The sequence below is a fragment of the Seriola dumerili genome, unplaced genomic scaffold (assembly GCF_002260705.1).
Source record: "Seriola dumerili isolate Sdu_G_001 unplaced genomic scaffold, Sdu_1.0 BDQW01000050.1, whole genome shotgun sequence".
Taxonomy (NCBI): domain Eukaryota; kingdom Metazoa; phylum Chordata; class Actinopteri; order Carangiformes; family Carangidae; genus Seriola; species Seriola dumerili.
Genome location: NW_019174305.1, coordinates 2,568,850 through 2,594,670, shown reverse-complemented (window position 1 = coordinate 2,594,670; position 25,821 = coordinate 2,568,850). Strand labels below are relative to the sequence as shown.

The 25,821-nt window shown below is 40.2% G+C and overlaps 2 protein-coding genes across 7 annotated transcripts; both read left to right on the top strand.

The window, feature by feature from the left end:
* The first annotated feature begins 7,577 nt into the window (after window positions 1-7,577).
* LOC111217945 (E3 ubiquitin/ISG15 ligase TRIM25-like) lies at window positions 7,578-16,688 on the top strand. Of its 5 annotated transcripts, none has more exons than XM_022739995.1 (11): window positions 7,578-7,763; window positions 8,050-8,641; window positions 9,208-9,303; window positions 10,925-11,158; window positions 12,096-12,264; window positions 12,365-12,391; window positions 12,576-12,740; window positions 12,866-12,907; window positions 13,107-13,247; window positions 13,386-13,445; window positions 13,543-16,688. In XM_022739995.1, the coding sequence occupies exons 2-11, from the start codon at window positions 8,057-8,059 to the stop codon at window positions 14,073-14,075; spliced, it is 2,052 nt and encodes a 683-aa protein (XP_022595716.1). In that variant the 5' UTR covers window positions 7,578-7,763; window positions 8,050-8,056; the 3' UTR covers window positions 14,076-16,688. The 5 variants fall into 5 exon arrangements, with proteins under 5 accessions (XP_022595716.1, XP_022595715.1, XP_022595719.1 ...); XM_022739994.1 differs by having other exon boundaries at window positions 12,096-12,276; XM_022739998.1 differs by lacking the exon at window positions 12,365-12,391 and having other exon boundaries at window positions 12,645-12,740.
* Window positions 16,689-17,736: 1,048 nt separating this feature from the next.
* Window positions 17,737-25,795, top strand: LOC111217947 (E3 ubiquitin/ISG15 ligase TRIM25-like). 2 transcript variants are annotated; one of them, XM_022740003.1, is made up of 11 exons: window positions 17,737-17,864; window positions 18,821-19,440; window positions 20,098-20,193; window positions 20,317-20,550; window positions 20,969-21,137; window positions 21,230-21,256; window positions 21,365-21,430; window positions 22,223-22,426; window positions 23,407-23,442; window positions 23,967-24,002; window positions 25,179-25,795. In XM_022740003.1, exons 2-11 carry the CDS (start codon window positions 18,841-18,843, stop codon window positions 25,313-25,315), a joined length of 1,605 nt encoding a protein of 534 aa, XP_022595724.1. In that variant the 5' UTR covers window positions 17,737-17,864; window positions 18,821-18,840; the 3' UTR covers window positions 25,316-25,795. The 2 variants fall into 2 exon arrangements, with proteins under 2 accessions (XP_022595724.1, XP_022595722.1); XM_022740001.1 differs by lacking the exon at window positions 17,737-17,864 and having other exon boundaries at window positions 18,568-19,440.
* Window positions 25,796-25,821: the final 26 nt, after the last annotated feature.

Genomic DNA, 25,821 nt, shown 5'->3' with positions numbered 1-25,821 from the left:
TGGCTTTGAGGTACTTTGAGGTAGCCTACTTTAATTGAGAGCTGTCACTATAAGCTGCTTTATGCTCCTACCCCACTACATTTCAGAGGGAAATGTACTTTGCACTTGACTACATCTACTTAGCAGCAATAATTACTTTGCAAATTAAGATTTTACATGAAAACATATGACCAGCTTGGTCAAAATATGAATTATGAATCACTGATAATCATTAAACTCAGGGCCTTGAGTTGTAGCATTTATTTACTGACAAACAGCCTAAAGTGCGCACACATCGCACTGCTAGTTCAGAGCTGCTAGCTAACTGCTAACTGCTCCAGTCGCCAGCCTCACCTCTCTCTCTCTCTCTATGCACACATCCTACGTCCTGAGCTATTCCTGAAAGGAGCTGCTCTACTCCTGTAACAATATTCTGAACTTACAGCAGATCTTGCCCAGAGATGATAAATCTGTGTAATTTGCTTGTTTACTTGTTGCTGCTGCCTCTTAAGCTTAATGCGCAAGTTTAGTTTCCACACGCATCTGCACATGTGTACAATGCATGCAATATCATAACTGATCTTAGAACGATATAAGCTGAGTCATGGGCAGCTTGACCAACACACTCTGGCTACAGCCAGACCCATGGAAAGATCATTTTACATCTTTGCTTTTAAAACTGACTTTGATGATTAACTGACAATCAAAAGTTGATTTGACTGGCTAACTAATTGTCTCAGCTCTAATTTGGATAAACCATTTTTTATCCATGTTTTGTTGATTGTTACTTCCAATTAAAGTCTTTGGATACCTTTCTTCTTCAGTTTGTATGGGCCCTCTCCTTGTGTAACTGTCCCTTGCCATACACTTACATGGAATGATAAAATCAGCATTTTCCTGAGAAAAGTAGAAAGAATATATGCAGAATGTACATCATGCATCAAACTATGTCACAACAGTGCTGGCTTCTACCTGACAGTTTTATTTTGCCTCACTGCTTTGACCCTGATTAGCATTTGTGGAGGGACATGAAGAATCCCCAAAGACTTTAACAATTTCTCTGTCAATCTGAAAGTCTGAGAAAAACCTTCATTAAATCATGTGAAATTCCTTACCTAATTCTAGCTGCTAAAATGTGTTTGTTTTTGTGGCTTTTGTGTATCAAACCACTTCATTTTTTTCTCTTACTGGCAAATAGACTAATTGACTGCCTCTAACACAGCACTTTGACAACATTATTATTATTACTAGTATTATCATAATAATGATGATAATCATCATGTTGTTCTGGTGAGAACCACCTTTAGGTTATTTACTTATCTTCATACTTGCTTCGCACAGATCAGAAGCTTTAACCGCCTGATCATCATCATCATCATCATCATCATCATCACTTGATTGGTCTGAAATTATCATATGAAAGACGGAAGAAATCTTTCAATTAAATCTGTATACACTTCCATGAGAGAAACCTATCACTATAAATCTCACCTAAGATAACACACCTATTGCACTATCAACCTCCTGACTGAGGACAGGGCTGAGGCTTTTTGTTGTTGTTTTTTTTGGTTTGTTTGTTTGTTTGTTTTCAAGAATGACGAGATTTCCCTTCTGCATCTTGGAGATATCAAATGGCATTGAGTGTTTTGCTAACTATAACCTGTGATAGTGGTGGTAAAAACTAGCCCGCCATAAGATTCACACTGATCCTTCGTACCAGTGTTAAATACGATGAAATGGTAGGCTATCACAATTCAAGACTCGCTAGTGAGTTAGAATGCAAAATGACTAGACTGAGTGATGGCCATTGGCTTTAGCAGGTCCAACTATCTTGCAAAGATGTCTACATTTCTCAAATGCAATTAAGTGTGTATAACTAGTTGCATTTCGTTTTCACACATTTGAAAAAGGGATAACCAGTGTCGGGGAATTATAGCTTTGAAAGCTACCAATTATGTTACACTGGAAGAAGTTGAACTACTGCAAAGCTATACTCTAGAGAGAAACTAGTTAGGTCGAGTAAAGCTACTTTAGCTTTACAATGTTCAAACAACTTTGTAAAACAATGATCAAATTGACAATGTACATGTGATACAAAATTATAATGAAATAACCTGGCATAATACAAAGAAGACACAAGCCAATTTATTGCAAAAACTGTTTCCTTGTTCACAAGTCATAATAAACTAAAGAAAAAAAATCTAACCTACTCATGGGAAATTGCTGGAATGTCAGCTTTGGTTGTGTTTACAATAACTGCTTTAGTAGGAGGACTACAATCAAGCAACTGGTTTAATGACATGTAGTTCACTATTCCCCAACACTGTATAAATACTTCTTTCATCCTCCAGTTATCATCTCAGTACCCCTCACATTTATCTTGTGACCTTTTGGGTGTGTCTGACCATATAGATTGAAACCCCTGGACTAAACTACCTTACAGTTACAACTAACTCTCCCTCAACCAGCTACAACAGTGAAGAGCTGCTTGTTGCATAGTAGCTATTAACAATCTAATATTATCATGTATAAAAATATATTAGTCAGAGAGGGAATTTTACTGCAGAACAGCTACTTTTGTTTTCAATACCTTTGATACATTTAGCTGATAATTCTTTTTGTATGTAGGACTTTTGCTTGTAAAGGATTATTTTTACATAATTGTATTAATACTTTTACTTTGACTACTTCAAAATTGTTCCCTCGAAAATGAGTAAATGTACTTAGTTACATTTTGATATGGACTTTGATAGAGGTTGTAATGGTTATCAGTAAACTTTATGGAGTGGTTATGGGTGAGGCAGTGATCCTGTATGATTTGCACGTGGAATAGAATATATAAATTCATCTGTGACGATGACATTCTATAGAACGTGACACACAATAAGTATATTGTGTGATACGAATGTTGCTTCAGTTCACCTGTAGACTCCACAGTGTTAACATCACTTCTCGAAGAAAAGTGCAAACTTTTACATTTAAAGACAGAAAGATGTCGATTGCATTCTGAACCGTCAGTGAACGCAGAAGGTAAGTACTCAAATAGCTCGCTTCTTTTTTTTTTGCTAGCATTGCATGTGTTAATTGTTTTCAAATGCAGAAACAGTAAAATTGTTATTATCTAGTTTTCAGTAGTCATAACTTAAATGCACTCAACTCCCTAAAAACACACCTCTATGACTTATTAGTTATCAATATAAAACTCATCTTATTGGGATATTGGCTGATGGTTAATACAGTCATTCAGGTCCTTTACTCAATGAGAATTACCAAAACCACAATGTAAATATATTTCAAATAAATCAAAATTTTCCTGAACTAAAGGTACAGCAAAATTGCTTAAAATTAACTACTGGCTTCATCTAAAGTTATATATCCTTATAACCAATTATTATACATTATTGGATAGTTTAATCTTTAACTCTGAGGTGTATTTTCATAAAATATTTACCTACAAAGTAAGTAGTAACTTTAGCTCTCTGACTATCACCTGGTAATTTTATTCCTGATGCTATTCCCTGTGAAAGTGCCTCAAAACCTGCTTCCTACCAATGTCACAGGAGCTCAGTAAGAAAGCATCAGAGTTCAAGTGAGGACAAGCTTTAGGGACAGAGCCACAGATGACTGTGAAGAGGATGGATCTCAGAGCAGCATTTGAACACGTTGTAGCGGGGATGGAGTGGGAAGATGTGATTGACACTTTCCAGACGGTGGTAAGTGACATGTTGGGAAATACACCCAACCCTCCACCTCCACCCGCTGTCCCTGCTGAGCTTGTGTACGCCGCCCACCCACAGCCAGTGCAAAGAGGATGCGGGGAGTGCATCCTCCAGGGAGCAGCTCCTGGACCGGATGTTGGGCAGGCTGCTCCCACTATTTACCAGGATCCACTGAACCAGCAAAATGCCATGCAACCAGGTCACTTGTACAGCCAGACAGGTGCTTACAGCCAGGGACAGGTAATATACTAAGAATAGGTTAGATATAAATTAGAATTTACCAATAAGTGTATAAAAAAAATACTTGTTAATGGTTGAAACTTTAGGCCAACAGAATATTCTATTCTAAGCCCACTCTGTTATTCCAGATGTTGCTGAATGTATTGAGTTATGCAACAATACTGTGAGGCTCTGCTTATCAGTAAATGCCAATTAGTCATAATTCAAAAGTAATGATTCATGCTACTCATTGTTGTGAAAGTGTTATGTTTTTACTCCACAGGTTGCTATAAGTTAAAGGGAGGGAAACTCTGACACCTGGTGGACAGATGACACAGCTAATGATGCAGCTTCTCTGATCACCTGTTCTGTGTGTGTTTGTGTCTCCAGAATGACAGGCTCCCTCAAGGCATGATGGAGAGCCTGGTTCCTGTTGGAGTAGTGTAAGTAACACGCACATGAATGAAAACAAACACACGAGTGTACACATACATGAGCCTGAGTTTGTATCGTCAAACACACTTTTTCTGTTCTGTGATGCATCTGTCTGGTTTTATTGATGTAGCAATGGAGAGCTGCTGTATGGGATTCCAGCAGAGAGACTGCTTCCTACTGTTTCAACTGCTCCTCCAAGTAACACACCCGTTTCACAGTAAGTCAGCCTGGTTGGCTCTTGATCTGTGGCAGTGGTCACCAACTGGGAGACCAAAACAAAACCAGATTCATATCAAATCACAGTCACATATTTCATTTCTTGCAGCTGGGGTTTGATTTCAGGTGTCTGTTATTTGTCTACCAAGATTCCAGCTGACTGTTTCTAAAATACTTGTCTCCTCACAGTTTTACACAGTGGTGACACATGCTCTTATAATGTTTCCCATAGAAAGAGAAAGCGTGAGAGCCAGCAAGGTGACGGCTGGCCATACGTTAAGAAGCCGCCCAACGCCTTCATGCTGTTCAGGAAGGAGCAGAGGCCAAACGTCGTCACAGAACTGAACATCAGCGATAGTGCAGCAGTAAATACTGTCCTTGGACAGAGGGTAAGTGTCTTCGCTCTGTGAGACACTTGAGAGATGCTCAGTGTCACACAAACAAAGTTTTCTGCAGTCATGCGTCGAGCAGTGTCTAAGACAAAGACCCTTCTAAAGTCATTTTTGTTCTTTCCGTGAAAGACAATGATTTTTATTTAAAGTCACATGACCAGAGAACAAACGTAAATTTAAATAAGAGGATTTCAAGCATTTTATGACACAAATACACTGTGGGACTTTGCATTGCAGGGCCTGCACATATTAATGTGGATCTGTGTGTATCTGTTGATATTGTTTGATGCTTGTGTTAGTGCTGTAGTCCGCCTGTAGCTGGATATCATCGTGTGTCGCTGTCTGCTGAGAGTGTGCTGTCATGTGTCCACAGTGGAGGGCGCTGTCGAAGGAGGAGCAGGCCAAATATTATGAACAAGCAATCAAGGAGAAGCAGCTGCACACTGAACAATTCCCTCAGTGGTCATGCAGCACCAATTATGTATGCACACGATGCTCACATACAACTCATACATAGTTACATCATTTCACTAGATGATGCAGTTATCAACTGACATCAGATGGAAAGACTGATGTGTTTGCTTTTGTGTAGGGCAAAAAGAGGAAGAGGATCAGAAGGAAGGCTCCCACCACGGCTGAAGGTAGGACAATATTTCTGTGGATCTCAGTGTGTTTTCATGTGAAATGCAACAGAAACTAGATTACGTGACATTGACATTGACTTAAAAATTAAAGTTATGACCACCACAAAACAACTTCCCCACAAAGCAAAGAAAGAACAGTGAGGTTCAGAACTTCCTTTTATCTTCAGCTGAAGAGCTATTTTTTTTATTTTTACAAACAAGTTCATAACTTGCAAGAAATACAACAAAAATTGTGATGTTTTGAAATTAAATGCAGCTTTATTGATATTGGTATCAATCAAAATAAGAGTCAGAGCATGTTTAAGAAGCAGCATCTAGTTTTGGAAGACTGATCAGTCTTTTGGTTCGTTTTTATTGCAGCATCTGCGTCTAGACTTGAGGAGGTGACGGAGCAAGTCATGACTCTGTGTTTGACCCCAGTGGAACCAGCAGTGATGGAGCCTTCTACCACCCAGACAGCCCAGAAAGAAGCTCCACACACACAGGCAGTAGTGATGGAGGATCCAGTCCTGGTGACGGAGGCTCCTCACAGGCCAACAGGTCACAGTGTCAGTGTGACGCTTCCTTACATGGAGGCTCCAGTGACTGTTCCTGTGTGTGACATTGATGAACTGCTAAGGATGTATGACGCATGCATGTCCTCAGCACTCTACTGTAAAGAGTCCACCCACCCGGCCAGCTATGGAAAAGAGGACACACTCATGATGGCGCAGCATGAACAAACCCTCCCTTCACTACGCAGCTTCAGCTGCTCTCCTCTGCACTTCTTCTATCTGGACTGAAGACCCCCCCCCCTCTACTACTACTACTACTACTACTGCATTTCTTCTCAAATCACAAATCACTTGACTCATGGTTCTGACTATGTTGCTTATAATTAAAAACTCTGCCTCTTTCACATGAGCGTGCTCATGGCCAGACAGGTAATCCCAGGGTTAACTGAGCCAGTTGATAACCAGCCTTGTAGTGCAGGTTATCCAGGATGGCAAATGTTAGGTTCTCTAAGCCAGATAATGAAAAGTCATCCTGGGTATGTAGAACATGCTTCATAGTACAGGCCTCTGCTCTATATGAAAAGTTCCCTGAGATAACTTCTAATATTGACTGGACTTGATGTGAGTGAGTTTGAGTTTTTCAGACTCACACAATGTAAGGACTAACAATTATGTTCCTTACGTTGTAGGAGTAGGATCTTCAACAAACATGTCAAGTCTAGTCAAGTTATTTATGTATTTGTCATTTATCTATTTTCTCTCCCTTGGATTTCAGCAGCCTTTTATGTGTTGAAACATTTTGATAAATGTTTTTAAATGACATGCAAATGAATCAACTTAAAAATCACAGTCTATGTAAAAGAGCCTTTAGGCAGCAGAGTGAGGTTGAAATGTTTCTTCACATTTCTGGTCGGCTTCTCTGCAGGTGGTCGTGCATGGGCAGATGTGTTATCTGCTGGCGTCTTTTGCGGGTTGATGCGAAATAAACTCTAAGGCACTTCACTTTGGCTGAAAACTTGATGATAATTAAAAGTTACAAAATTACTCTGGGGCACATTTTGGCCCAAAATGATTTGTAGTTTCACAAGTTGACTACACAAAAAAAATACTTGAATCACTATGCGCATATGGATGTATCTGAACTAACGCCAAACTAGCTACTGCAGAATGTAGTTAAGTTAATTACATGTGGTTCACTGCCTCCCAACAACACAGACAACAACTTACCACCAGTCTGTTACCTGCATCTCATCTCCTCCGGTACTAATGCTCAAACAGATCGCTGCGCGAGTGCTGCAACTTTTGAAGGAAACCGCGAAAGAAACCAATACTGTAGGCAAAGGGACTTTTTCAAAGTATGATTTATGACATATTTATCAGAATATGTTTGACTCATTCATTCAAACTACATATTTTGAAATTAATAGTCGTAAAGTAAAATAAAATAACAAAAGAATATAAAAATCCAGATATCAAACATTTATCGAGTCACGCCCCGTCACGCCCCCCTTTGCCTGAATAATGATGACGCGTCTGGTATCAAACACTTGATATCAACGGTTGTACTTCACGGCACCGCCACATACAGTTGGAAGCTGAAGTAGGTCACTACCAATCGACTCGGATTACTTTACCCTGCATTTACTGCACGCTTGAGGACTCAAGGTATTGTGGGACATTTGTCTTAAATATATCTTTTTACTTGCCGAAACATTGGTTAATGTTGTGAATCACAACATGAACGTCAGGCTCGGCGTCGCACTGAATGTTCAAATCTTTAGAAACGTTTATTTACATTTTACAGACACATTTTTATTCAACACTGCTATTTTGCTAGTTAAATATACTAAAGTAAATAAAACCGTCGACATTAACAGTACATTTTACTATCAAAACGCTGTAGTTTCGTTCTCGTGCATTTCACAAGTTAAGTTTCGTTTCTCTCTCGCAGCCTCATCATGGCCGAAATGGTTTCTCTGATGAGTCTGGAGGATGAGCTGACATGCAGCATCTGTCTGAGCACCTTTGACTGTCCGGTGACCACCCCCTGCGGACACAACTTCTGCCAGGACTGTCTGCTCGCTACCTGGAAGGAAACGTACAGCTGTCCTCAGTGTCGGACCCACTTCGCCACCAAACCGGAGCTGAAGAAAAACACGGTCCTGAGCACCGTCGTGGAGACTTTCAACCTAAGGTTGAACAAGAACGAGGAAAGCCTGATTAAAGAGGAGAAAAAACCCGAGGAGAAGACGGTCATTCGGTGTGATACATGTATGGAAGCAGAGGCGTCCCAGACGTGCCTCACCTGCATGGCCTCTTTCTGCGAGGAGCACCTGCGTCCTCACCGGGAAAACCCAATTTTCCGTCTCCACCAGCTGAGCGAACCTGTCGGTGACCTGTCGGAGCGCATCTGCCCGGACCACCACAAGCTGATGGAGCTTTTCTGCAGCCAGCATGGCCGTCCAATCTGCAGCCTTTGCCTCCAACATGTGCACAAAGGCTGCTCCTTCACCTCCCCTGAGGAGCAGAGGAACCTGAAAGAGGTCTGTGTGTCAAAATACTTACTTATCTGTAGAGGTATCTAGCCATACTGATAGTTTTGGCACAATTTCCTACGTTTTGTCATATTCATCTCTGGGTCCTAAAATGATTTGTTTGTGGTGCTCAGGGCATTTAAAATTGTGTTTTTAAGAAAATCAATAACAACTTGTTTTCCAGGTACAGTGTTTAATATTCGGACTAAACCACAGAACCATTCACAGATCTAACTGGGCAGAATATATTGTTGAGAGCACTTTTGGGACTATTTTTCTAAAATACTCACTGTGAAACAAAATGTCTGTTTGTTTGTATTTCCCTTGCTCATTCAAAGTATTATAGAAATATCTTTGCTTAAGTGTGGCATTTTAAAATGATTTGTCAAGATTTTTGATGTTTGTTGAGGCCTGACAGACGCCCACACTCTGAAATTGAAAAATAAAGTTTAAGACCAAAGTTACCACTTAACACAATCATCTCACAGGGTTCTGTGGAAAATAGACCATGACCTCCTGTGAACTGTGTGTCTCTGTTAGAATAACCTAAATGTGTCATGTTTCTGTGTTCGTAGTCTGACCTGAGGGACAAGTTGGGTTTGCTGGATGAGAAGATTGTGAAGAATGAGACTGTTATAAATCAAATGAGGGACATGCAGAACAAGTTGAAGGTAAGTCTCACCATTTGTTTTGAAATGTACTGTACTCTAATCCACATAAACACCAAAGGGAAATTAATGGCCTGAAAGCCCAAAAGCGTACATTGTTACATTATGTCTTTATATCTTAAGATATACCTTAAGTGATCCCCCATTTGCTAAATTTAATTCGATACAGCAGCACAAGGGTATGTAGTTAAATTAAAGGAAAAAATGTCTTTGTTATACATTAGAAATGAGTTTAAAAAAAGATAAAATAGGAATAAAATATATAATAAATTAGATCTATCTGTGTACACATGTGCAATGTTTGTGTGTAAACCAAGAATGTTTTGGCAGGGACATTTGTCTGGCTGAATCAAGTCGGCCTTGACAAATCAAGTGTGGCGAGGTTAATGTGGTGTGGCAACCAGTTCTTGGGTAACAACTGGGATGAGTGTTCTGGGAAAGATGTGTCAATTAGACCATATTTGGTCTCTGCCAGAAGGTGGTGTTGACTGTATATAAGAGTCATTTGCACATGTGCTGTGTGTGTAACTGTATCCTCTATGTGCACGTTAAAAAGAGTAATAAAGGAGCATTTCATCAATCTCACTCTGCTACAGTTGTTTCTTCCTTTTTCATAAGATAGAGAAAATTTCACTCACAGCACAGTGAAACACCCAAGCCTCCTCAGAGACAACAGTCTGCACTCTCTTCTCCTGTAGAGGGCCTCAGTGTTGTCTGACCAGTCCAGTTTATTGTTGAGTTTCACCCATAGAAACTTGTAGGTGTCCACCATTTCCACACCCATCATTATAGTGACAGGGTCAACCACGAGCTCCTTGGTGGTCTTTATTTTAGGTGGTATGGTGTTATTAAGCAAATATCATTTTATTCTATGATTATGTTGCCTTGAAAACTCCCTTATAAAAAAAAAAAAAAAAAAAATCTGCCTGTCAGCTGTCAGTCCAAGCTGACACTGGGTATCGTTAGTTGGCGTCTAATTGGTTAGGTAAACATGTCAAAGAATCTATTCCTTTATCACATATTCAATGATCTAAATTAGGAGAGATATTTAATTATAGACTATATTTTATCTAGGCAGAATTCTCCATTGGTGAAACAATGAAATATTTGGGTGCAATGATGAGTTTTTGTGAGGAAAGCCGGTGCTGTACTTGGCATGGAGCTGGACCCCCCCCACAATGGTATCAGAGAGCAGGTAATAAAACAAGCTGTCCAACCCCAACCAGCCCTTCCGCAGTGCTCTGGTTAGCCAGAGAAACACATTCAGTGGCAGGCTGATTTCTCTTGGCTGTTAGGAGGATCGCTCCAAGAACTCATTTGTTTCCAGTCTTTTTAATGCCTCCCCACTGTGCATGCAGCTGGTCCATCGTGGTCACTGAGATGGGCTGAAACCAGAGCTGTGTGCTTGTATATGAATATGTGTAAAATATTGTTACGGTATCGGTACAAAAACCCAGGTTTCTTATTGGAACCCATTTAAAAAGTTTTGAAACCATACGCAGCCCTACCTGAGACGTGCTGAACATTAAAAAATGTTTTTTATTACAAGGCTATTGTATTTTAATAAGTTGCCCCTGTATGAACCTGTCTCATTACTGATCTGTTCATGGATCCTCTCCCCTAGGACTCAGCGACCAACAGGAAGAAAGCTGTGACAGCTGACTATCAGCAGATGCGGGACATGTTGACCCGAGAGGAGCGCGATAGTCTGATTGCAGTCGATCGAGAGATGGAGAGTGGTCAGACCAAACTCAGGACTCTCATGAAGAAGTTCACTGAGAACATTGACAACATGAGCAAAGCTAAAGAAGATATCCACAGTCTTCTAAGTCAGTCCCAAACACTGGCCTTCCTACAGGTGAGTTACCACACAATGATTATATAACTTGTCAGCAGTAAAAGCAGACACGATGCCCACATACCTCATCTGCCTCATCTTAGACATTTGAAAGCTGATTTGAGTAATTTAGTATGGAAACTGAAAGCTGCACAGACGGTAGGGAAAACGCATGTAAATGTGGAACAATACAGCTGGGTTAGCGAGTATGTGATGAAATGCCCTGCACAGGTGTGGAATTATTGTCTAACAAATGAAACTACATTCCTAGCTGAGTCCAACCTTAATCCACCAGTTGTTCCTATTTCTGCCTGCCTGCCCTAAATAACAGACAAAACAAAAACACTGAGATCTTCTTTTGCCAGCCTTCCTCTAACAAGATTTGCCTGCACACACATACATGCAGTATCTCAGAATTGCACTGGAGTAAAAAAATATTAATATCGATAGGGTCACATGTTTTCAAAACTATCTTTTACATTAAGTATAAGTTGAGCTCTGTACGGTTTTGGTTGCAGCATGATCTTTAAAGTACCCGCAGACTCTGAATTTCAAATAAGCAAAAAAAAAAACGCCTGCATATTGTGATTACAGAGAACATCATGTCTCAATAATGGGCCAAGTTATATATTGTATGTAAACAGTTTGTAGAGACTGACACTGGGCACTCGTCTCATTTTGTCGTGTTGTAATTGAAAGCATTTGATAATGAATTCAGTTAATTCATAATTGACCTGCTGTTGAGAATTCAAGATCACATGAGTCAGAGGGAGGTTTTTCAAGTCTACTGATAAAATAAACAGATTTTTTTTAAAGGCTGCAATAACTTATTAATATACATGAGACAGAACTTCAATCAGACAACTTCATTAATCATTCCAATGAGAGATAACGTACAGTTTTTGCTGTCTTCCACAGTATAAATTAATACAGCTTTATCTTGTTCCTCTGCTCACAGGCATCATTTACCCTGCCCCCAGCCATAAACTTTGACCCTTACACCCCACGAATCAACCTGGACTCCAAGAAGGTGATGGCGACACAGGCCTCTGGTGCTGCTCTGAAGGATTATCTGACAGAGATCTTTAAACAGCCTGTTGAGGCCAGAGTGCAAATAATTAAACCAGGTGAATATTCAGGTACATTTGTCAATTAAGCAGGAGTTTTAGCAGTTAAAGATGCATCAAGAAAGTATAGCGAAGTCAATAATGTTCAATTTTGTTGCAGGAATTAACATTGATACTGTTGCATCTGGTGAGTGTGTCATGCGAGAATTGGTGCAAACAGAAATCTAATCAAAACAATAATCTAAAAACATTCCTCAAATTGGTGCTGAATTGGGTGGTGATGGGATATTGGGGTAACTATTTTAAAGTCATTTGGATAAAGATAAAAAATAAAAAGACAGTTGTAATGACACTGTCTGGCATGTTCTCAGGTGAAAGAGCAGCCTCAGCATTTACACCTTGGAACCCTGGACGTCACCAGGAACCTGTTCCTGTTTCAGAGTTTCAGTGCCCTCCAGGGATTCCTGGATTTCCCATGTCCCACACTCCAGGTCCAGGTTCCCAACCAAAAGCAGGCCCAAAGAAGAAAGCTCCAAGTAAGAAAATGCCCAATTTTTATGTTCAGTTTTTGTCGTAGAGAGGAGTTCATTTACGTAATGTTCATTTTGAAGGCTGCAGTTATTTGTCATGTAACACTTGCATAACTTACTTTCTCAATCAGCTTCCTACTTACACCAATGGGAGATGAACTCACTCTTCCAAAGTTAGAACAGCTTTTGTTTTTCCACTTTTTCCACAATTTGTCTTGATAGTCAAATCTGACTTTGCAGAGTGTTTTCGTTTTTTTGCTTGATTGATTGTTGCTGATTTTCTCATGAATATTCAATGTTATAAAGTATTCACAGGCTTTAACAGCTCTGAATTTTTTCTTCAGCTATAAAACAAATGTTTTTTTTCTTTAGAACAAACCAAAAAACCTCCACAATCTGCTGAAGACGTCATGAAAAAAAAACTAGCCCAGTCAATGGAAAACCTGCTGGATTTTGGTGTGAAAGACAAATTCAGAAGCCGTCCTCATGCAGGTGAACCCAATCAGACACCAGGTACGTTGCTCCTGTTGCAGCCACAACATACAAGGTTTTTTTTTCTTTTTTTGTTTGTTTGTTTGTTTGTTTTTTACATATGCAGTAGCACTCCATTTGCCTGCTGACAAATGGCTCTTTTGTCATCTTCTGTTGTAGAAACTACAGACATTCCTCCAAACATTTTATCTGCTGAAAAAAGAACCGAGCTTCTGAAATGTAAGTGTCTGAGTGTAGCAGGTATCTTAGTCTCGTATGGTAGTAGCAACCAGGTTTGTTGTTTGAATGGTCTTTATCTTACTTCTGTACCTTCTAGATGGCACGGTGCTCACCTTGGATCCAAGGACAGCCCACAAACGCATCATACTGAGTGAGGACTTCACGAAGGCCTCTGTATCAGATGAGCACGCAAACTACCCCAACTGCCCTGAACGCTTTGCTGTCTGCTCCCAGGTGCTCACCTCCAAGGGTTTCTCTCGAGGGCGCCACTACTGGGAAGTCCGTATGAGCAGCAACAACTTCATTGGCATAGGTTTAGCTTATGGTAGCATTGACCGCAAAGGGCCCACCAGTCGGCTGGGCCGTAACGCCCAGTCCTGGTGTGTTGAGTGGTTCAACGTCAAGCTGTCAGCTTGGCATAACAGCAGCGAGACCGTGCTGCTCAATCCCAGTCCAAAGCGTGTAGGCGTGCTGTTGGATTGTGAGGGGGGCATGGCTACGTTCTATAACGTGGCAGACAGGGCGTATCCCCTCCACTCCTTTGTGTTCCCCTTTGCTGAAGCTGTGTATCCAGCTTTCTGGATTTTCTCAAGTGGCTCATCCATTTCTTTGTGCAAGCTGCAGGCATGAGGAGCATATGCACATATAATTGCATATGCACGCACACACACACACACACACACACACACACACACACACACACACACACAAACAAACAAACCAAGAAAATGAAGGAATATAAGTTAGTGGTTATTCTGAAAAGACACATACAGCTTGGAGTGTCACAGCTGAAATGGATGTCAAGAGTTAACAGAGCCAATGTCATTAGCTATTGCCTCTACCTATGCTGGCTTTGATTTACACCGGCAGAATTTGTGGTTATGAGACCACAAAAATAAAGCTGGCAGAGCGTCTGTCTCTGGTAAAATAACTTGCATAAACTGCATCCTAAGCGGCTGTGATGCACTTACAGTTATAACAGAACACGCATAGCTCACTGTACACTTACTGTACAGCCTGTTTATGCCAGTGTGTGTCCTGCATTAACTGTGCAGACTATTATACACTGTAGAACGGTAATGGATGTGAATGTTATCACACACATCAGTACGGTGTTTTGATATAAAGGCTGCATGTGAAAAATTCCTGATTGTTAACTGTTGTTATGGAGTTAGTGTGGCTATCAAAGTTATAGGGCTGGGCCATACAGCAAATAATTTGTCACAGTAACTCTTGATATCGTGTCATGGTATGAGTCATTTCTGGTGACCTTAAAGATTCAGATTGTGAAAATGACTAATGGACAGCAAACAAAAAAAAAAAAGCTTAAATCTTGTCAGTATAAATTCTTATAAATCCTGCATGTAAAGTCCTTTTTGCTGTGGAGCTGCTGACACTCAAAAGTTTCCTCTGAAAGAGCGCTCATGTTTTCCATCTATCATACTTTATCTATCCCTGTTTGTGCATTTGTCCTTTCCTAAAGGATTGCCACATGATTGGATAGAAAATCCGCTGTTTCTGTGATGCTATCTAATGTACACAAGCAGTGTTCCCCCCAGACAACGCATTGAAGTGTCTCATTTTCATATAATTTTATCACCAAATCATTATATCATATCAATCAGTGAATATATTATTTGTTTCACCCAGCCCTATATTCCTACTTCCTGAACTGTTTGACTGGTTTGGCTGATGAGAGAACAGACGTCACATAGACTCTGTTTGTATCAAGTTCACAGTCTCTTATTTTTTCCTTTTATACTGTAATGGCATTTTGTCTTTATTGGTGGAGGTTTGATCCAGGAAATAATGGGTGGAGATAGGAAAGGATGATAAGCAGAAATGTTCCGAGGCCAGATTTGAACCTGGGATGTTATTTGCATGGTATAACCCATGCAGATAACAAGCTTTACATATTATATCTGTGGCAGGGACACAAAAACAAGAAGTCATCTTAATGCTCTGTTGGCTTTTCGTTAGGTGGCGGGAAGGTAGTAAGATGTACTGTGTAGTTTCACAGGGGTAAATTATTTGTTGCTTGATACAAAGTTTACCCCGGCCTGTAAGACGTGTTTGCTGAACCTTGGTGACATCAGTTACCACGGCTCATTTCCTGATGTGGCACCACTGGAGTCCATCAGGTGGTAAAGTGGTTGGTCAGTGCGCATAGTGATCACTCTCAATCAGATGTAACGTGAGCGTGCTCGTCTTGCAAGTGCTAAAAGATGTGAAATGACAAACCATATGGGTGTCAAGCAGTATAGATCTGTCTACACAGTATATAGTACATGAACAGTAAAGTTAGGCATTTGAACATGGTTCTCTTTGTTGTTTTGACAAAGGCGGTCTAAGTACCAACTTCACCGCATTTCAGAGGCACAGAAGACACTGTTGTCCAGTGACTTAACTGATTTAACTGGTAAAGGTTCAGACATCGGTTAACTGATGGTTAAGCGAAAACATCTCTGTGAGATATTTCTGCAAGTGCACTTCATGTATGGGCCTTTTTTTGTATGAGGTTACATGCTGGTATAAATAGGCACTATACAGTGTTGCACTATTGCACAGAACGTCTGAACCTGAACAGTGATTTCCTCTGTTTTTACTATTTGCCGTTGCTTATCTTCACAATTGAGAGAGCTTTACCAAATCATAACGAGTGCCAAAGTCTTGATATTGTGTTGACAGTTGTTTAGTCCTAAATAATACTATAGTGGTGTCTGTACTCAGTAGAATCAAGGAAGAGTTGTGTTATTGGCAACATTTGTCTTTATTGGTTATTGCTTCTTGCTTCTGTTTTTGGCTCGTAAAATGTATCCTGGACCAACCGCAGACTTCAGTGGCTCACATATGATTCTGTTGATCTGTTGTTGATTGTACTGTGCTGATCTTCAACTGAAATGTAGTTCATTATTCTTTGCATCAAATATTTTCAAGCGTTCCAGTGCATTGAATTTTACTCAAACTGCTGTTTGTTGAACCAGTTGTTGTATAATCCTTCATTGTTCAATTCATTGTTCAATTGTCCTGTGCTCAGTTTGTGAAACAAGTAAATCTAAGTGCTAGTTGATAGATTATGTCATATCTGTGTCTTCAGTGTAGTAGATTGGTTAAATTTGTGAATATATGTGTGACTGTCTTAAAATTTAAAAAATTTAATAGGTATTACGTTTAATATAACTAATATCTGTTTGTATTACAAATTAATCTGTGACTTCTATTAATAAATGTCCTTTTCTCTGAGATACTGTGCTCTTTTTAAGGGACAATTGGTTTAAGGAGCTCTCAAACATTTTAAGATATATTCTCTTTTGCCCTCTTTTCTACAGGTAACAGCATCAAAATTAACCCTCATTATGCAGCTAACTGATTCCATTGCAGACTGATGAGACAAACACACACACACACACACACACACCCAAAACTTAAATAAAACTTGTTTAATTGCTTAACAATTGCTATGACAGATTATTAGCCTATTAATTGGCATGACTTTGTACTGGGCTGATCAGATGTCGTTAGTAGATTAAAAATAACAGCTGCAAAAATGGCGCAAATTTGTATTGTATCCGTGTTGTGTTGTCTATTGTTGTATTCTTTTGGCAGGGAAAAGTAATCCATAAATTAGTGTTAAAAATGCCCGCGCTTTGTGCAGCAATAGGCTGTAATAACAAGACAAACGGATCTGTCTTTTCCTTCCGAAAAGACGCAGAGAGGTAAGTCTATACAGGGATAGATTTTCAATCATGCCAGTTGCCTTGGCTTGAGGGAGGGGTTGAGGAACAACGCCTACTTAGGATATCGGAACTGTGTCCCAATTCATACCATTGGTGCTGCCTGTAATGCGGTATCTTCTGTATAGAGGATCTTTGATGTAGTCTCAATGGGCTGCCTTCAGTCACTATTTCATACTTTTTCCATTGTCTGACAACAGAAACAAAACAAAAAAATGTTAATGAATGAAAGAACAGCTGTATTTAATATACTATATATGTGAGCAGAGAGAGGAGGAGAGAACCAAAAAGATAAAGTGCTGAACTCGGCTGACAAATAGCCTGGACGTGGTCAAGCCAGGGTTGTAATTATGGGGGTGGGGGGTCTGACCCCCCTGATTAACACTTGGACCGCCCAAAAAGAGGGAACAGTTCAGACGGATTGAAACATTTATCCTATTTGCCTGTAATTGTAAATATTAAAATATATTTACCTAACCATGCGTGGATCTTTCTACAAGGATTTCAGACACTCCTAAAGTGGACCGTACCATTTCTAAACCTTGAAGTTAGCTGAACCAAAGAACCTCTATTCAGTTTCTACGGTAACGGTTTTTCTACTGTCTCTGGCTGCACGTCTTCTGCCTACCACACTCTGTATTATGGTCTGCCCCTGCGCATCACGCAGGCAATGAAGACACTGTAGGTAAACATAAGTAGCAGCAGTTAACTATCTAGCTTGTTTGATACACTTTGCTTTCTTACCTTAAAAGTTTCTGATTTAGATTGGGTCAAGTATCTACGGATGAACGCCATTGTTAGCTAGTTTCTAACTTTTATTTTAAGTAACAGTTTAACTAAGTAATGTTTGCTTGTTTCTAGCTTGTTTCTAACTTTTGCTTTAAGTCACAGTTTAGCTAACTAATGTTATCTAGCTGATAGCGCGCCCTTTCATTGCCAATAGTGGCTTGTGATTTCATTACCAAAATAAAATGTCGTATATGATCTAATGTTAGCAAACCCTGCTGCTCAGTGAGCCAATGGGGGAAAAGTTGTTGTGTAGATAGTTTTGACACCAATATAGTTTATTTCTTTTTAATAGTCCTTTAGTGGCTGTGTTGCTTTAGTTACTTTTTTACCTTATATTAGTTTCTATAATAGTCACCCCCTTTGTTTTCTCTCAGGAATTTAAGTATAATATTGAGGTACTTGTATGCAACTTGAGTATTTACATTTCATGCTGCTTTATACTTCAACTCCACTACATTTCAGAGAGAAAAATGTACTTTCTACTCCACTGCATTTATTTGACAGCTTAAGTTAACCAAGCAACATACCATACGAACTGATCACTTCACTGAAGCACCTGCACTGTACTGTGCTGTGTTCCCTTTCGCCCTGGAGAAAAAGGTGACCCACCTGTCTGTCATTGTATAATTCGCACTCTAGGTTTTGACCTTATCTTGATTAGATAGAAGTACGTGCGCAGTGGATTATATATTCATTGCAAAAAGAAAATTATCGTCAGAAGGGTATGGCGTCGTATTGATAAACTAAGCTCAGTTGTGAGAGTTTGTATTTTTCCATTTGTAACCAGAAGGGGGCTGATATCCAGTGGCAACACGCAGTTTTCCAGTTAAGTTTCGTTTTCGTTGGTCGCAGCCTTACCACCTCATCTGATCATGGCCGACGTGGCGGAAACTCCGTTATCTCTGATGAGTCTGGAGGATGAGCTGACCTGCAGCATCTGTCTGAGCACCTTTGACTGTCCGGTGACCACCCCCTGCGGACACAACTTCTGCCAGGACTGTCTGCTCGCTACCTGGAAGGAGACCCAAAGATGTCCTCAGTGTCGGACACCAATCCCCACCAAACCGGAGCTGAAGAAAAACACGGTCCTCAGCGCCGTCGTGGAGACTTTCAACTTGAGCTCGAACAAGACCGAAGACAGCCTGATTAAAGAGGAGAAAAAGGCCGAGGAAAAGGAGGATGTCATACGGTGTGATACATGTATGGAAGCAGAGGCGTCCCAGACGTGCTTCACCTGCATGGCCTCTTTCTGTGAGGAGCACCTTCGTCCTCACCGGGAAAACCCAAAGTTTGCTGTCCACCAGCTGAGCGATGTCGTCGGTGACCTGTCGGAGCGCATCTGCCCGGACCACAACAAGCTGATGGAGCTCTTCTGCAGCCAGCATGACCGTCCAATCTGCAGCCTCTGCCTCCAAAATGTGCACAAAGGCTGCTCCTTCATCTCCCCTGAGGAGCAGAGGAACCTGAAAGAGGTCTGTGTGTGTGTGTGTGTGTGTGTGTGTGTGTGTGTGTGTGTGTGTGTGTGTGTGTGTGTGTGTCATGGGTGTCACACAGTTTTGACAAATACAGTCCTTATGCTAAACTAAGCTAAGTGTTTACCGCTGCTACATAAACCTAGAACAATAGGATATCAGCTTAACATACATTTTTACATTAGACCTGTGGTTCTCAAAGTGGGGTCCAGGGACCCCCTTGAGTCCTTGAGGAGGTTCCTGAAGGTCCCCAGCAAAAAGGGGAATGATTTATTTTCACTATGATTCCATAATATCCACCACTGTTTATTTACATATGCATTGAAGAGGCAGCACTCCAAAGGGTGTGGTTGTAAAAATAGATATATCCAGAAAGAAAAAGTTCTTTGTTGAGGTCAGCTTATGCAAAAACAAGATCCACACTGATCACATCACAGAAGACTTTCACACTAGGCTGCTGTTCTAAATCAATTTTAGCAACATAAAAACATGTTAACTGAGAGTATGTTGCATTCAGATGGTGTACATGCAATTCAAAAAGCATGGTTTGCATTATGCTCTAGGCCTTAAGCAGAGGCTCTTGATCCAGCAGGGTCAGCACCAAACATGATATAATTCTCTGTGTAATGAAGCTGTGTTTTATATCTGTCTTTACAGTCCGAACTCAGTGACAAGTTGAGTTTACTGGACGGGAAGATTGAGAAGACTGAGACTGTTACGTTTCAGATGAATGACATGCGAAGCAAGCTGATGGTAATTTTTACACATTTCGTTTCATAAGAGTAGTTAAAAAGTGTGATGGCATTTACATAATGTCAGTTTGTCTTATCTGTTGATTTGTCCCTGTGTTTGTCTGTGGCTCCTCCCCTTACCTAGGATGGAGCAGCCAAAAGAAAGGCAGCACTGGCGGCTGCGTATCAGCAGATGCGGGACATGTTGGCCCAAGAGGAGCAGGAGTCCCAAAATGAGGTGGACCGTGAGCTGGAGACTGGTCAGACAAAACTTCAGGACCTCATGAAGAAGTTTACTGACAATGCTGTACAGATGAGAAAGGCCAGAGAAGATATCAGCGAGCTGCTGAGTCAGTCCCAGACGCCATCCTTTCTACAGGTGAAATGATCATTGTCAGAGATGAAGAAGAGGAGAGGGTGGAAAATGAATGTTTAGCCTAAAGACAAAGGACCCAGAATAAACTTTGCAGACAGAGATAGCAACTGATGTTAATGATTAAAGGGCCCCTCTTAAAAAAATACAGGAATTGGCCTTTATGTAATTTGTGTGTATGTCATGTTTCATCACCACAATTCAAATTGAAGCAAATTTGTAGAATTTCAACTAGAGTATCTAGAATCAGGGAACTAGCTATTGAAAATAATCATTAATTGTAGCTCTAATTTGAACATTTCTGACTTTGGCAGAAGACAGACAGGAGGAGAGCAATGGATGCTGCTCTACCCTACACCTGTTACAGCCAACCAACAAAAACACACCCCATTCAAAACTGTTTCCTTCCCCTTGTTCCTCACAGGCTTCATTCGACTTGCCCTGGGTTGTAAAGTTTGAGCCTTACATTCCCCGAATCAGCCTGGACTCCAAGAAAGTGACAGCGACACAGGCCTTTGCTGTTGCACTGAAGGAGCATCTGACAGAGACCCTTAAACAGCCCGTTGAGGCCAGACTACCAATAATTAAACCCGGTGAATATGCAGGCACATTTTTAGAGGGGTATTCTACATTTGTATGTATTATGAAAGTATAACAAAGCCAATCATGTCCAATTTTGTTGCAGAACTGAACAGTGGCATCTACGCATCTGGTGAGTTTGTGTCGTGTGGTTGTGGGTATGTGTGTGTGTGTGTGTTTGTGTGAATGGCGAACTTTGAAGGGCTATATACTGTAAATACAGTCCATTTACCATTCACAGGTGAAAAACCAGCTCCAGTCTCTGGACCTGCAGGTTATGGAAGAACTGGATCTCAGCCAGAATATGGTACGTTCATCTCTATGAACTGTAGCAAAACATAAAAATTCAGTAGCAATAAATATTTGAATGATGTTTGTGTCACATCATATGTGTATGATAAACATTGATGCATGTATCTTCACATGGAGTAGCTTTGAAATCACAGAAAGCTCTCTACTAATCAGTGTGTATACTGAATCATTGAGGATAAAATACCTTCATAGCACCTACATGCTTTGATAGGGGGAAAAAAAGAAGTGAAACAAGCATTTTCTGACACAAGACTGTTTGGAAACAGAGCAGTTCACTGTTAGATGAACGGCTGCACGCCTGATGTCTCCTGTTTTTACCTACTAGACTCTAGAAGTTTCTACTATGAGCCTGTAGATGTTGCACGTCCTTCTCTCCTTTAAACTCTAATGTAAATATGTAGAGACACTGTTTTAGCGGTTTAACCATGGTATCTTGTTATTATTGGAATTCCTATTGACATTTATACAGGTTTAAAAAAATAAATAAATAGATGGTGGATCCATTGAACCGACCCCACATTTTTCTGTAATGAACTAGTTTCTTCATTCTTTCTTGTTCCAATACTGGATGATCATAGAATGTTATGCATTGGATTGTCTTGCCAGGTACAGCACTAATTATCTTAAAGAGAGTGTTTGCTATTTAAATGGCAGCTGTACTACATGATTGTGACACTAATGATGGCTGGACGGTCGAAAAGGTTTTGTCTTGTGTAAATTAAGTTATTTCTTGTCATTGATCCTCCACAGTACAAAACAACATCTCATTTCATCCTCTCTGCTTCAGAACCATCAGAGCCTCCAGAGCAGAGAAGACCACCCAGGTCCCACAGTCCAGGTTGTCCACCCATTCAGCCATACTTCCAGCCGGTTCCTGTACCTATGTTTAACTATATGGGCTCACAGCCAGGCTGGAATCAATCCCAGTATTCACATGGCATGGCACCCAATTTTAATAGGGCTCCTCCCTTTAAGACTGGACAGAAGACACGTAAGTAAGATAAAAACCTGCAATCATACTCAAATTTCAGACCCTCAAAAGTTGGGAGGGAGAAATTACTAATGGCCGCCTCGCACCAGACGACTGTTTAATAAATTTCTCTCAGAATAATCTCAGAATAAAATCATGAGAGTTCTGCTAGAGCTGCGGCTCACTCCCGTCATCTCGACAGTTTGGTGTAAGGTGGTCGGTGGTCATTTACTTATGACACATTGTCTTTAGATGTGAGTCTTAAGTCTTTTAAAAAAAAATTCAAAGTCTTCTTGTGATTGGAGTCATAAGAAAAACGTAGCAGGAAAAAAAGGAGAAAACCATCTGCAAGCTCTTTAATGATCCTGAACGAGGCTGGAGACAGGAGCCACACACTCAAAAAAACAAGTCCTTTGAGACTCTTGCTGGTTGGTGTGACTGAACTGTTTCATACCATTGCTCATGTTGTAAATTTTTTCAGTCACTCATGTTATATTACTATAATTTTAAAGCTGGGGTACGAGAACTCCTTTCTCCTGCCATATATTTATTTATTATCTCTTGACGGTCACCGTTGAGCTCACCTGGAAATTGAGATCATAAATATCTGTTTTCTATCCAGTGAGATGTTCGAGAGGCCACTTTAAACTAGGTAAACATGTCATTTCAGTGTCGTCATCATGATGTGAGCGTGTGCAATAGTCACATTGCAGGATGTGCAGAGCTAGTTTGAGGTGCATTGTTTTACTGGAAATGTTCTGAGTCATCAGGAGTCATATAAGTATCAAACTTTATTTCAACCTGACAGATTTTAAGTCAAAATATTTCACTTTGGATCAAAGTGTTGGATCTACAGATGATGGACTCGCCAACACATTCACAGAGCTGCAGTGCGACCTCAATAAAGCATGAAGCATAAAAATGTTTTGTTTGCTTAAGTAAAACAAATGTGTGTCATGTATTTAAATATTTGTTGCTGTTTTCATTTTTCTCTTATACAGACAAGAAAAGTGACACCAGTCACCAGCCGCCCCACGGTGAGTCACTTACCCTTACAGTCTTTTACAAACTTTCTTCTGAAATGTTATTTGATGAATATATTTCTTTTTGGTCATGCACACTTATCACCAACATCTTAAGTGTACATGGATTCAATGATTTTACAATACTGACATACTTCAATCTGTCAAGTAATACGATAGGCTCTATATAACACCAGATGGATGGATAGATACTTTACCCCCTAGGGGAAATTGAAGTGTCCGGCAGCTCATTACTAGTAATAATAATATTTAATAATAAACAATAATAGTTCAGTAGTCCAGGTCATGGGCCACTGTCTTTGGCTGAGGTGTTCTACAGCCTGATACTGAGTATCTGGACTATCGAACTATTATCTGCTGAACCTCTCTGTTCTGCAGCGCAGTGAGATGAGACATTTGCTGCAGCTGTAGCTGCTTCTACTACCAACTCCCATTAAAATGTTTTGTTTGCTTAAGTAAAACAAATGTGTGTCATGTATTTAAATGTGTGTTGCTGTTTTCATTTTTCTCTCATACAGGCAAGAAAAGTGACACCAGTCACCAGCCGCCCCACAGTGAGTCACTTACCCTTACGTTCATTTGAAAATGTTATTTCATGAATATAGTTTCTTTTGGTCATGCGCACTCATCACCAGGCAAGGTCGACGTATTTCTCCGGCTTTATTGACATAACAGCTCGGGCTGTTGCGATAAGTCATCATAATCGTCGACGTTGACTATGAATATTTCATATTCCCATACATACATTGATTTATTTGTGGCGACCAGCCACTATTAACCGCCATGTTATTTTCTATTCATCATTTATGGCCGCACTGCTTCCCTGTCCTCTGCTCTCACTGCTTTCTGGGAGAGGCAGGGCTGCAGGTACACAGTGCACACGCACACGCACACACACGCACACACACACACACACACACACACACACACACATAAACACATAAACACAAACACAAACACAAACACAACAACTTTGCTGTCACTGCAATGAAAAGTAAACGGCCAATAAGAACTTTATCAAAATCACCTGTTCAACAAGCAACAAACAGAAAAGAGATATTTTCATCCATCTTGTCTGAATTCTCCTGGTGTCTTTTACACAACATCGCGCTGGTTAAGCTAACAGCGAACACTACAACAAAATCTGTCTGTATGTAAGTTTAACTGATTATCTTAGTTTACCATGAATCTTAAATCGTGGCAGATTGTTGTAAACTGAGCAACTGGTTGAAACAAACCAGAACAATCAATTCAAATCCTGTTCTGGATTTGTGTTCTTAACTGTTTGGCTAGTTTGACATGTGTTGTTGTTCTGAGGTTCTCAGATTAATATGTTGTATTAGTTTAGTTACCGGTAGTTACCATGTGTCACAGGTTTGGCACCTGCCTGTCTGCAGCCCCGCCTAGGACAACAGTAGAGTTATGGACTCAAATTCACAGGGAGCTTTCCAGTTATAAAACTACAGCTTGTTGTGCTTGTCATTACCCTGCATTACCTGTGCCAGATGTTGGCAAACTTTTGAAGCTGTTTGGCGAGTTGCGTTAGTGATCTGGCTTTAAAACTTTCAGTAATAACTACAAATTCAGGTGTTCCCATAGTTCTAATTCTACTTCAGCTTGATAGAATTCACTTCAGTTTGAACGCACAATTCAAGTCAGGTTGGCGAGTTTATATCTCTTAGACTAAGGACAAACTATAAATGAAACCTTTCTGTATATTTTTCCTTCAGAGCAAGATCATAAGAAACCCGGTGCTCCAGGTGGAAATAAACCAGGGGCAACAGGACCTGCCAGGAAAGATAATCCCAAAAGTCATCCTCCTTCACAGAAACCAGCCGGACACCATCCACGGCCCAAGAAAAATTAGTCCTGAAACGATGAGGGACTGTAAGATATGTGCATCGTAAAAATGAGATTATCAGTCAATCACACAGTAGGAAATGATACTATCCTGTTGCTTAAATCATCAGTATACACGCATGCATCGACCTAGCCTTTGGCACTTACTTGCATTACTTACTATTTTGGAAATGAACACAACATTCAATATTCAGCTCTCTTGAGCTCAGTGTTTGTTACATTGATAAATGATTAACACATCCTTAATTACGTCAGGATCACGGCTTTATGTTTGATTTAATTAACAACAGAGACATGAGGTTTATATATGAAAATATTTATGGGAATGTCTTCAAATTCAAAATGTTGCTTCATTACATTCAGTTCAATCAAAATCGGTTTTTGTCACCTACAGTAGCAAATTCACCAAAACCCTCTTTCCCACCATCTTTGTAAACAGCTTCGATTTACATGATTGTTACCAATAAAAGCTTATTTTTTCCCCAGACACAGTTCCTCTGTATTCACCTTTGA